Consider the following 13,325-nt stretch of genomic DNA (forward strand, 5'->3'; position numbering starts at 1 on the left):
TATTTAATTCAGTTTGAGGTGTCTCTTCTTATCAATGTCAATGACGTGGAGATGTGACTTGACAACTACTCTGTTGAAACCCTCATTAATTCTCCGATCCCTTTCAGGCAGTATTGTGAAATCATCCAAAGATGATATACAGGAACTATTAGAAATCAGCTATTCTTTTTGTTAAACAAACATTTTATAAAATAACAGGTTTCATTTGCGATGTATAGTGAAGATATAATTCATGACTGCGCATAGTATGTACATGTCAGTGTTGTTCCCAATCTAATTCTTTGTCTTTTGTTTTGAACAAGTAAGTTGTGTTCAGGTAAGTGAATTCCCATACTGCTCAGCTGGGCTCCTGTGGCTATTTAAAAATTTAGAGAATTATTTAGAGAAGTTATATAAGTAAAATTTTAACAAATACAGTAAGAGGTTTTTAACACAAGGTTGGTTCTGGTCCCTTTTTTACCTTGTTTTAGAGCTGCTGTATAGAAAATTCTGTATTGTAGCAGATGCAATATCTTCTGCAGTGCAAACAGTTTACATGTGAATTTTTAAAAATATATTTAATTGTTCAGCACCTGCACGATCAGTGACTTATTGGCAACACAATATAACCAATCATGTCATTGTGTAGCTCTTTTTACAACTGGAGAACAATGATGCCTTTTTAATTAAACAATTTTTTTAACCATGCTACAATCAGAATGGTTGACAATTGCTTTTGTACATTGTCTGATCTATTTTTTTCCAAAAATAATTTTGATGTATAGCTTACTAAACTTCAATTTGCAAAGTTCACAAAGTACAGATGAGGAAGGCTATTCAGTCTATTTAGCTCATTCTTCTGCAGATATCTACGGTCCCACCATCTAACCGCCTCTTGGACGATTGTAGAGCTTTTGTCTACAATACCCTACCCTGAAAACCATTTCAGGTATTTATGAGTTTTTGCACAAAGGAGTGCTTCTTGGCTTGCTTTCTACCAGTTGATAGCCATTGTCCTCCATCTTGCAGTTAAAGTTCAACTTCAAATTATTATGTTCATTTACCTTTTCTATTCCATTTAGTATAAAGTCCCCATCTAATTTATGTCCTTCCAATGCTGAAGAGTCTCAGTTTTTCTAGCCTTTCTTTTAACTGATATTAGGGATCTTCAAGACACTTCTCTGCACTGCAACTAGGGCTTGGCATATCCCTCATGTCTCAGTGATCAGAACTGAATACAGTGCCCAAGGTGTGACCTTACCAGAGTACCATTAAATGTCAAGCAGATGATCTTAAAACCTGTACTCTACTGATATAACAATATATTTTAGCATTCTGTTTGTTTAATTGATTGCTGTTCTGCAGTGACTAAACATTTGTAAACAATTTTACAACACCAAGTTATAGTCCAGCAATTTTATTTTAAATTCACAAGCTTTCGGAGGCTTCCCCCTTCGTCAGGTGAACGATGTGAAAAAACCCCGCCCGATTTTCCTTTCTACTGAAGTCAGTGAAAAGGCAAATCCGGCCGTAGTGTAAAACAGGCAGCCGATCCACTACCGCCCATTTTCCGCCCAGCGATCAAAGTTAAAATTACCCTCTATTTTTAAAACACAACATTTAAAGTGACTCTCGTTTTTCAAAGCGCTTCTGTGGAAAAATGGTCAAAAGATCCTGAACCATAGCAGTCCTTCTGCAATTTGTTGACACCACTGTTTGACTGCCCCCTCCCAATTGAGTGTCATCTCCGAATCTAACTAAATTGCATTGTGTGCTGACTTCAGGCTGTTTATATTTAGATTAGAAACAGTAAAAGCCCAAAGACTGGTTCCTGAGGCACTTCTTGATCAACACATCTCCCCAACTAGTGCCTGCTCCATGCACTCTTTCAGCCAATTCCTTATTCACCACCAAGTTTTATATACCTTATCACACAATCAAAATTTTATTTATAATATGAAAAATGAACATATTAGAGTAAAAATGAAGATTCAGAACTGGATTTATGAGTTTCTTCAATAAATGCAAGGTATTATTGGAAATAAGTTAATGGCCCCAAAATTCCTGGGTTGGGTAAGTCAGCAATTCTGCCTTTGTGGAAGCAGGAATTGCTGACTGGGCCAATGTACACTACGATTCCACAGTAGAAGCCCCTTGGTATGAATTCCATTTAGTTTCATGGCGCGGTGAAAAAAAACACAAGCCGTCAAAGTGGCAGCCACATGCAAATAATGGAGCTAGTATGGGATCACGTCACCCGCCCTAAATTCCGTGATTTCCGCCTTCCCATCTGCCCATGAGAAGTGTGTCACTGTTTAAAAGGTGCAGTTTGCCAGCATCCATTCATCAAGGTGGCAGTATTTAGCAAAAGGGACACTGTTTAACTGAGTTTGCTTGTGAAGACTTTTGGCCGTATACCACTGCTGGTATTGCAGAAATACTCAGGAAGCTTTGCCCTATATTCTGCATTACTCTCAGAAAACATTCTAGTTCAACACAATTATTGAGCTAGGAACTGATGGCTGTACAATGGGCTTCCCGATAGGAATCTGACTTTACATGATATATATGCTTGAGGAATAGGAGCAGCAGGAGCCTATAAGGGAAGCCAGATTAATCAGACGGCACCAGAGGAGAGCCAGAACATTACAGCACTACTCACCGTAGGGTACATTTTGTGACCTTTCTCAGGAGCTCTGTCTCAGGAGACTGTGCGTCAATAATGAAGCTTTGGAGGAGCTCTGTTCATTGCTGCGACCAAGACCCAGAGCACACACAGCTCTGACTGTGGCAGAGAAAGTGACCACAGCTCTCACCTTTTATGCCACAGGCACATTCCAGGGAGTGACAGGGGACCGTTACCAAATCAACTAATTTGCTGTGCACTCATCTATAAGGTAAGTCACCAATGCTTTCTTTGCCAGGGCAGCTCAATTTATACATTTTGACAGTGCTGCCACATAGATGACTGAGAGGGCCATCAAATTTTTCAGAATTTCCAGATTCCCCAGAGTTGTCGAGGTGATTGATAGCACCCACGTAGCATTGCGTGCTCCAAATGTGAACCTTCAGATGCCTTGCAGTATGTGCCCAGCGACGTCTTACAAATTGTGGTAGCATGCTGCAGGCTTCACAATTTTGCAGATGTGCCATAGAGTCTAATGATGACACTGTTGATGCTGAAAACCCAGCCCATGAACAACAGGAAGCAGGTGCAGTGGCAATGGCTGCTAGACAGCTGAGAGACAGACTCATCTAGCACACCACCCCAGATGAATATAATACTATTCGTTGGAAGTTTTAGCCCATCAATGTTCTGCCTCCTCTCACCAACCTCTCTATGGTTTGAGTAAAATCCATCCGCCAACAGAGACCTCAAAATCTCTGGAGTGGAACTTGAACTCACAACCTTCTGACTCAGAGGTGAGAGTGCTACCATTGAGCCACGACTGACGTGTGGCAGGATTGTAAGCCAGTGCAGCTCTTCTCCCTCTGTTGTTATGGTGGGTCCCCTGTAGGCCGAGAAGATGGGAACTCTCAACATTGGGTGTCTCCATCCTCAGCCCTGTCCCTTTTAGGTAGACACCCAAGTAAGGGTGGAAGGAGGTACAACTGGGCCTCTGTTGTCTTCCAGGAGGTTCAGCCAATCTCCCACCAGAGTTATGACGGGAGACCGGCGGAACCCCCAAGGAATTTCAATCCCAAATTATTTTTCTTTATATTTCAGAACTTCTTCTGTTCCAGTAGCAGTGAATAAGCTATTACTTGGAGAAAATAGATTTTATTAATTTTCTTTTTGTTAAATTCTGGTTTAACTATCCAAAACTCACTTGAGGATTACAAACAATGAAAGAAAACTACTCACAGCTCAATCTAACTACATGTGATACATGAACTCACTCCCAAGGCACTATGCTGAAACTATAAACAATACCATTGCTCTTCTTTTCCAGAGAGACTGTCAACTTAAGCTGTTTAAAAAAAAGCAAATCTTTGCACTCATCAATATGGTCTACTATTAACTGACCATCTTTGCCTAAGGGAGCCAAACCCTCCATTGCAATATAATGATCACTATGTGTACATGAAGTAACAATCCTTCTCAATTGTGATGAAAAGTCACTATTTAACTTAACTCCCTGAAGGGGATCACATTTTGCTTCTAGCTCTTACAAGCTTATTTAGCTAATTGACCTAATGGAGATCAATTATCCCTACCTGAAGCTGAAGATAACTGAGACTAAAGGATACAGATAGAGAAAGATTATCAATAGAAAGAAAAGTTGGAAACGGATTTTTGTGGAGGAGTTGCATATCCCTTTCTCCACAGTGATACACCCAAGGGCACAGGTGAAAACTGTAGGGAAAAGCTTAAGTGCAGGTGCATAAGATAAGGAGGGCTAAGGCAAAGTTTAGGTGGATCAGAATCTCCAATTTATCGTTCAGATTTCTTGGTCTTCGAGCTCATATACATACAGATCCAATTATCTTCAACCCCTGCTCTTAACAAGCCATATTTTAGGTTCATTTTATCAGTTGACTCTTTGAATGCTATATCATTCTTGTCCAAATTTTTAAACGTTCAAACTGATTTCCTCTTGAGTAGTTTAGTCATTTAACAAAAGAGAAAGGGCAATCATCAAAAAGTTCTTCTTAAATCTTTGCTCCATTCTTTTCCCTAAATATTTTGAGGTTTAATAGCATCCCTACTTCAGGCCCAAAAATTGGACACAATCCAACTGAATAACCACACTGCATGCTTTACCAAATGATATGAAATTCAAAGAAAACGTTGATGGTATAATTCAGGTGTAGCAACAGGTATCAAGTAGTTTGCAAACTACTTTTCTTGTTCTAATGGTTTATGTCTAATAACTTGTGCAATGTACTGACATTGAAATGAGTAATCACTAACAATCAAAACACCCACATTTGTGTAAACAAATGCTGAAAACTAGCTCATACAACTGAAATGCTGCTTCTGTCTATAAGGTACCGACACAATTGTAGGAACCAGCTCCAAAATTAACTTACAGATTTGTTTGTAACAAATATTGGAAGTTAGGGGTCCAAAATTCCTCAATTTGATAAATTTATTAAACAGGTAGATGTTTGTTTATTTAAAAAAAGCAACAGCTGAGGAGAACGTGTTAATGGTCTATTTGTTCGTGTTTAGTGCTTCTGTTATGACGTGTGACACTCAAAAAACGGATTAACAAATGTTGGTGAATAGGGTGGAACCATACGTGTTAAAGACAATCAAGAGAAGTTTGTGCAAAATTATACAGCTTTGGGCATTCCTCAAAAAGTGACCACTTAATGGTCACACCTGGCTTCAGCTTAATGAACGGAAGGTTTGGAAAGACCAGCACAAATATAGGCAGAAGAGTGAAAGCAGCTCATAGATGCATTTGGATTCATCAGAAATGGGGGATCCTGCATACTCAGGAGGAGGGGGTGAAAACAGAAGAGAAATGTTAAAAAATGTTGATTAAGCTAGTTGACAAATTGATTGCTGTCTGTTCAACGTTAAAAACTGGTCAGCAATGGTGGACTTAAACTTTTCTGAAGGGAGATACAAGCACTGAAGACACGAGATTTATTACTTAGGTGAAAGGCTAGTGTTAATTCCTTCAAAAATTTTATTTTTGCTACTTTGCAGCATTTCCAGCATTTTTAGAGGATAAGGCAATTGTATTTTCTCACTAGATTTTTACCTTCCAACTTCACAACTCCAACAAATTAATCTGCACTGTTGTACAGAAAGTGAAAACCTCATACCAGATAAATTGAGTTAATTTTTAAAATATTTCAGGACAAACTTTTATTATATTAAATTGCATTGTAATTGTTCAGTGATGTAATAATTCAGAACAACCTCTGAACTACTTCTTCAGCCTCATGTATTTTTTTATATTTCAAAATATACTTTATTTCATAAAGTTTAAAGATACCACAATTTCATACATTAATTGCATTTGCCTTGCTCAGTCCCTGATTTAGCCCGGTTTCAAAGCCATAGCTTAATGCTTGTGAAAGTGTCACCTAAAACTGATTGTAACTTTATGGGCCTGGTTTTAACCTAACCTGCCCGGCAGGAACAGGGCAGGTTCAGGTCATTCAATTGCCTAAGATGCAAATATTTTATTTGTTTACTCTTCCACAGCCTTCCTCAAAATCTTCCCTTCTTATTTTTCTCAGTTATTTGCATGATTGCAAAAGATATCTTTTTTCCTCCCCTTACTTCCCACAGTGGCCTTTACTCACACACACACCATCCAATAAATTTTATGGATACATTCTATGATCGAAATATGACCTCTGACCACTACTGTTCCTTCTTCATCCACTCATGGGCCTCATATCTGGAAATGGGACTTCCAAAGGAACAAATATGTGATCTATCTGTGACTTAAATCTGGATGATTGTGTGTCTATCTGAATTCACTTTGTATTGCAGGCTTTTCAAAGAGCAAAGGAAACATTTTAACCTCTGATAGAAAGAGTACGAGAAAGAATTTGAGAGAAAGGGGATTCAAACCCGGGTTGTCCTGTGAAAAACAGAACTGAAATCATGTCTGGCAGTCTGGTGGTACAGAGACTCTCTTCACTACATCCCCTCTTCTACTGCTCCTGAACCTCCTATTTTTATTTAATTTTTTTCTTCCATTTTTAAAGTTTAAAATATCTGTTATTTACTTAAATATTTTGGCATGATTTTAAACGAAGGACTGATTACAGTTGAACCATCTCTCCTTATTCAAATATCTTTATGCCTTTTTAAAAGTAAAGACTGATTATTACTGAACCATCTGCTTTTAGATATTTTTGCGGGATATTTTTCAGGGGTCCTTGACCATAGTAATGCCACAGATAATTTACTAGTTTCTAATTAAATCCTGACTCTCATGTTGTATAATATATGCAAGCTATTTTTTCCCATGCCTTCCTTTCCAACACTGTCTAACAGTGCAATGGTGAGTTGACTAGACAAGTGAGGAAGGTGTCAATAATGGAGAACGTAAGGACGTGACGTGGTTTGGCAGAAGTGTGAAATTTACAGAAAGATAATCTGCACATTCTAAACCTGAAACTTTCCACTCGTGATACCGCAAGGGTAATTTTAACCTAACCCGCCTGACGAAAAAGGGGCAGGTTTGGGTTTTATGCTCCGCCCGATTTTACTCTTCATTGACTTTAATGGAGCGTAAAATCGTGTGGTGTAAAATGGTTGGCGGATCCGAATCCATCCCGTTCCCACCGGGTGGGTTAGGTTAAAATTGCCCCCTGCATGTCTCCAGTACACAGCTCCACTATGCCTTCCCAATTACACATGTGGAGATTACACGAGTTTCAGAAAATACAACAGATTATTGTACCATACGTTACACATAACATATAGATTGGTGTATATTGCAACACATTTTGGATTTTTAACAAATTCTTTTACATTGCAGTTCAGGTAATGAATTTTTTTATCTTCCATTGCCTTTATCAAATTTCCTTTCTGTAACATCATGTGGGTTTAACTGAAAAATAAATATTTATTCTCAGTGAAGTATTATGTTAATAACTAATACACGCCCTTTTACTGGCTTACAGGTTATTCAGTACGACAGCTGGAATGTGCAGTTTACTTCATATGTGTAAAACACTTCTGTCTCTGACTGATAGATAGATTTTTGCACTCATGGGGAATCAAGGGATATGGAGATTGGGCAGGAAAGTGGAGTTGAGGTCGAAGGTCAGCCATGATTTGATTGAATGGCGGAGCAGGCTCGAGGCCTACTCCTGCTCCTATTTCTTATGTTCTTATGACTCACAAGCACTGTGGAAATGAGTTACCGATGTAGAAAATAATCTCTATTCATACATTTTAACTGCAATGGAGATTTTTCACAGCATGTCACCAGTTTCAATTTCAACTAGTCATCAGTATTAAAAAGACAAACTAGCGGAGAATGTTATATAGCAGCATTGTTCTGGGAAGAGGTTGGCTGCTTATCCTTTTCCTTAAGTAATAATGGCTGGTCTGGGAAGGTACAATAGTACTGTGTAATGGAGCACCAAGGCCGAGGTGTCCAAGCTTTTGTCTTTGTGGGCTGTTTAAGTGTGTACCATGGGGTGTGGGTGACCACATGCAAAATTGAAATCCATATTTCCATTAATTTGCATGTATGTCAAGTTGCCAAATGCTAACAGATTTTGGGATCCTCATTTAAGACTTAGTCACCAACAAGGCAACATCACTAAAACAGCCTTATGCAAATCTCCAGGGACTCAAAATTCAAACAGAATAAACCATCAAATTAGAAATATAAACACAAGAAGGACTTAGCTGCCTGGCCTTCAGGGAGGGTTTGGAGGGCTTGGGTGCTACATATGGGACAACCCTGCACCAATGTGTGAGCCCACAGAGAGAATGGAGTGCAATCCCAAATCAGCCCGGCTTTTGATCTGAACTACAACAAGCAGGGAGATGTCACACAGAGACAGAGGTAGTATTGTCAGATTGCTACTACATGTCCCCATATGAGGGCATTGATAAAGGTCCGATGGCAATCTTTTCCTCAGGAGATGAAATAGGGCTGGACAGAGTCTACAATACAGCTGATAGCAGATTCCTTCCACAAACCAAGTACTAAAAGGCCAAATGGTCTTTTCTCATCACAAACCTTTTTATATTCTTCATTTTCTGTTCTGCGTTATTTAATTTAATCAGACTGCTCAACCCCATACATATGATGATGATCTTAACTGGAAGTCTGTGCTGACTTAGAATGCCAGCACACAAACAGGAACCACAAACAAGAATTGTTATGTCAAACATTTTCTATGAAATTTAGCCCTTGTAGTTCTCACATGAAATTTGTATTGGTTCAGTCAGATACAATGTTGGTTGCATGGTATGGATATGACTTTCTCAGCAAATGTATTACCATGTAGACATACCTACTGACATTTTTTTAAATGAGAAAAAGTATTAAATTCAATGTTAATAGAACTTCACTTTTCAGTTCAGAGCATGTAAACCTGCTTATAGGTCCACACTAGCACAAAAATAATATTAAAATGATATTGTGCAGTTCTGGAAATATTTAAATATCAGATGTGGCAGGACTTAGGGAACCTGTTCCCTAGCAATTACAATGCTATCTGTAACCAAACCCATACTCATCCTCCAATTTCTCTCTCCTTCCATTTGAGTTAGCACCTTACTTCCACTTCATGCCTCCCCTGATGTTCTGTTGGAAATCCAGAACTCATTAGGGCTGTTTTTCAGGTCATTTGTTATGCCCAGATTGACACAATCAGAAGTATGGGCAGGCATAACCAATCAGAAGTATTGGTGGAGATCATCTGTGCTCAATCTCTGCCCACAATGTGCATGATACTCATTTACAGTAGGGTGAATGCCTGGTGCAGGAACTGACACCATTTAGCATTAGACAGCAGTTTTGAACTTTATGCCAGAAGTGCACTCAATGTTAAATTTACATGGGAAAAATTGGTGTCCAGGGTTGCTTGGTTGTGCCTTTAGAAATGAACTCATTTAAATGGACAGCTTACAACTTTATTTTATCATTTTCAATTGATCTTAAGGGAATAGGATGGAAAAAGGATGCAGATGTTTTGTAGAAAACCCAAACTGCGACAAGAACTGTGACTTCCCCATCCCTTTTCTCTGTGACTTCTTTGGCTTTGATTTCTGCAGTGGCAACCTCAAAGGGGATCAGTGGATGGAGGTGGGAGGCAGCCTTGCCCCATGCATCTTCTCTCCTTCTTCTTAAATGCAGTCTTTTCTGCAAATATAGCACAACAGTTGAGACTTTGAAATTGCCATGAACACAGATTGTGATATCCCTGTGTCAACATGCAACCCATAGGGACTGTGAGTTCATGATCATGTATGATTCTGAGGCAGGAGATTGAAGGATTTGCCAGGAGGAATAGCATGTAAGGATGCCAGAGAAGGCACTTTTAGAGGTGAAAGGAACTGTTGCAAAGAGTACCGTTCGGCACAATTAAGTATTCTTGAGAAGCATTCAAAATGCTGTGAGACTGTGAGGCGACTACACTTGTCACATATGCTTCATATATATCATTATTATGAAGTTATGGTGGTCTCATACCTTGAGGCATTTGTCGAAATCATTAAACTTTTCATGGCACAAAGTGCTGCCATTTGCATTTATGTTATCTCCTGCCATTCAGCCTGCGCTGCACATCTCAAAACCTGACAACCATGTGCAGGAAACAGGACCTTCCTTCTCTCGTGAACTTGCTCCAGCAAAATATCCACAGCCCCATCAGAAACCATGGAACCTTGCTACTTTACAATGAATTGTTGACATTCCTTCAAACTACAGTGATTCTTTGATAACAGAAACAGCAATGGTTCGTTAAATACATAATTTCCCACCCATTAATGTAATAACTCCCAATGAGAGGCATTCCTGAAGCCTGGAGCTCACCCACATTACATAAATGTGGCTGACCCTGAAAGTAGGCACAGCAACATGCACCAACAGACGGACATGTGCTAACATTGCAACACCCCTATTAAGCCCCATTGGAAACTCTACTTGAAAATGAGGGCTAGTATGTGGATAAGTCAAAGACATTGTAGTATACCTATATGCTACATCATTAGGTCATTTAACAAATTAATTTAAGTTTGGTGCAAGTTTACTGTTGACAGGTAGTTTGCAAAAGGATAAATAGTGAAGCATTTTGAAAATATGAAATGCTCTATGCTATGGCAGGAGAGTCAGTAACCAGAAGACACAGATTTAAGGTAATTGACAGAAGAACCAGAGGGGAGATGAGTTTTTTTAACGCAGCAAGTTATTATGCACTGCCTGAAAGGATGGTGAAGGCAAATTCATTAATAACTTTCAAAAGGGAATTGGATATATAATTGAAAAGAAAAAAAATTGCAGGGCTATGGGGAAAGAGCAGGGCTGCGGGACTAATTGGATAGCTTAATATTCAAAGAGCCAGCATTGGCACTCCTTCTGTCCTGTATGATTTACCTTAAAAGTGCTGCATTATAGTTCCACGAGGAATCTATATTTTTCAAATTTATCTTTTCTACAAGAAAAAAAAATCAGTAAATTGATAATTGCATGCACCAGTAAGAAAACTGCCCAAATGTTATAGCCTAAAAGCAGGTACTGTGGAATTCACTGCCCCCTCCGTTGTATATTTGCACCACATTGCAGTGATAGGCAAATTGCTGTGAAAGCAGAAAAACTTAAAAAATAGATCATGTTTTATTTACCTAGAGAGGAAAATTCTTCCCTATGTAAGAAATCTCTTGTGTGAATGCAAGCCACAGGGAACTAGGTAGACAGCTTCCCACCATTGTCTTATGCCATCACACCAAAGGTTTCCCCTCTCCCCCATGATGTGAAAGGAGGGGGAAATCTGCCAAAAACTGTGACTCCATTGACCTTTTCTGTCAAACAAATGTCACCAAAACCTGGAGTTAAACATTCACATGCCTTTGTTGCTCAGTGTTGCCTTAACATACATAGGTTTTCCCAGAAACCAAGATCACGTTTGAAAATTATGATCAATAGATTTAACAGCTCCGTCTCCTGCATCACTGCCTCAACAGAGGAACATGTTGGTGCACCTGTTGCTTAATATGCAAAGCAATTTGGAAGGTTGTCAAACCCTTCAAGACTTTTTTCTGTTACGTCTTTTTTGGTCTGTAATATTTTGTCAGAGTTTTACTCATTTTTATTATTAAAGGCACATTTTACAGTTTGCACCACAAATGAAGTGTACTGCTATATTTTAATATTCAACATTAAAAATGTAGAGGTAATATTTGATTGAAAAATGCATTCTTAAATATTTGTTATGAATAATTTGCATCCAAATAGGTTGAGTCAGAAATGATCAACAAATATTACAAGCAATCATCCTTAAATATTTGATCGATCATTAAAGTGTCACAGTTCATAATCTCACATTTCTTATTTTACACTACTTTGCTGATATATTAAATAACACATGGAATTTGTTTTCCATTTCGGAAAAATAACTTATGAAACTTTTTTTTTACTATCTTGTCTGGCTCATACTGTAATAGCTACAGTTCTATCTCTGTAGCTTGCCATTGTATTCCATACACCACCTGGTGGTTTACATCAGCCCTGTAATGATCCCGAACTTTGTGACTTTGACACACACGGACTTTCAAGCAGGTGCCAACAGGAACTCTTAAGAGGGCGACGTCTGTTTGCACACTAGCAGATTTTTCACAAATTGTAGTTTTGCACAGAACATTTTCAAGTCATGTTGACAGACTTGGATGGAACTCGAAGGAATCAAAAGAACGAACTTTATTTTGAAGACTCGAGTACTATGGCTTTCAACTAAGCAGCAATAATGGAAAACACTTCATAACTTCGTTAAATGAGGCCTTGCAATTGTCAGTTTATGTGGAGAATAACATTTGCAGTGGACAGCACTTTACAACTCCACAGTAATTATTCTAGGTCCCTGATGTTTTGTGTAATAGCTGCTAAATCAAAATTACACCTTCCATATGGACAAATGCCTGCGCACAGCACGATCTATGGTACAAAACAAGTAAAAGATCTCATTTAATCCAGACTAAAACGACAACATTGAAGGCAAAAAGCAATTAAAATCAATTTGTTACTAATATAGTTCCAGAAATGTGTATCACCGCAATTCACTTGTCTTTACAAATTGATACTTATGCATACCTATTTACAGAATATTTCAAAATGATAAATACTGGGAGGAAATTCTACAAATTATTTTTATTTTAAGCCACAGATGCACCGTTACCAAGGCTGTGGAATATCTAAAATACAATAACGAAGGCACCTTACCTCTTTGCAAATTGGAAGATTTTTTAACTGTGCCAGAACGCTTGTGTAATGAGGCAATAACAAAAAACCTGCTGCGAAAAGCAATACAGAAAAGAGCAAACGAGAGGACGAGGTATTCGCATTCATGGCCAGTCAGATTGAGAGATAAATGGAGTGGGCAATGGTGTTGAATGCAGATAAACTGGGTGATGGCAGCCTCTCTCTCTCTTCCCTCTTGTTTGCCACTCCGCGTTTCTGGCTCGACAAAGTGCGGACACAATGGAAATGAACTGGTGTCGCCGGCTCGTGTCTTTTCGTCAGTTTGCGGAAACTCACGGGAATGCCCGAAACCCCCACGACCGCGTACGAACCACACGCACAGAAAGAACAAGTGGCAGGTGCGCTGCCTTATAAAGACCGAGAGAAAGAGCTGTTCAGAGCGACCGCCTTCCCTGTGCGTGATCCATGCCATCCCACACATGCGGCAAAGTT

General features: G+C 38.9%; 1 protein-coding gene across 1 annotated transcript in view; it reads right to left on the reverse strand.

The window, feature by feature from the left end:
• Nucleotides 1–13,119, reverse strand: part of elapor1 (endosome-lysosome associated apoptosis and autophagy regulator 1) — an 83,891-nt gene extending 70,772 nt beyond the window's left edge. Inside the window, exon 1 of the mRNA XM_068007469.1 lies at nucleotides 12,855–13,119. Within this exon, the coding sequence (XP_067863570.1) occupies nucleotides 12,855–12,980 (126 nt within the window). The 5' untranslated portion in view covers nucleotides 12,981–13,119. The remainder of the gene's footprint in view (nucleotides 1–12,854) is intronic.
• Nucleotides 13,120–13,325: the final 206 nt, after the last annotated feature.

Source organism: Heptranchias perlo, chromosome 27 (genome assembly GCF_035084215.1).
Source record: "Heptranchias perlo isolate sHepPer1 chromosome 27, sHepPer1.hap1, whole genome shotgun sequence".
Taxonomy (NCBI): domain Eukaryota; kingdom Metazoa; phylum Chordata; class Chondrichthyes; order Hexanchiformes; family Hexanchidae; genus Heptranchias; species Heptranchias perlo.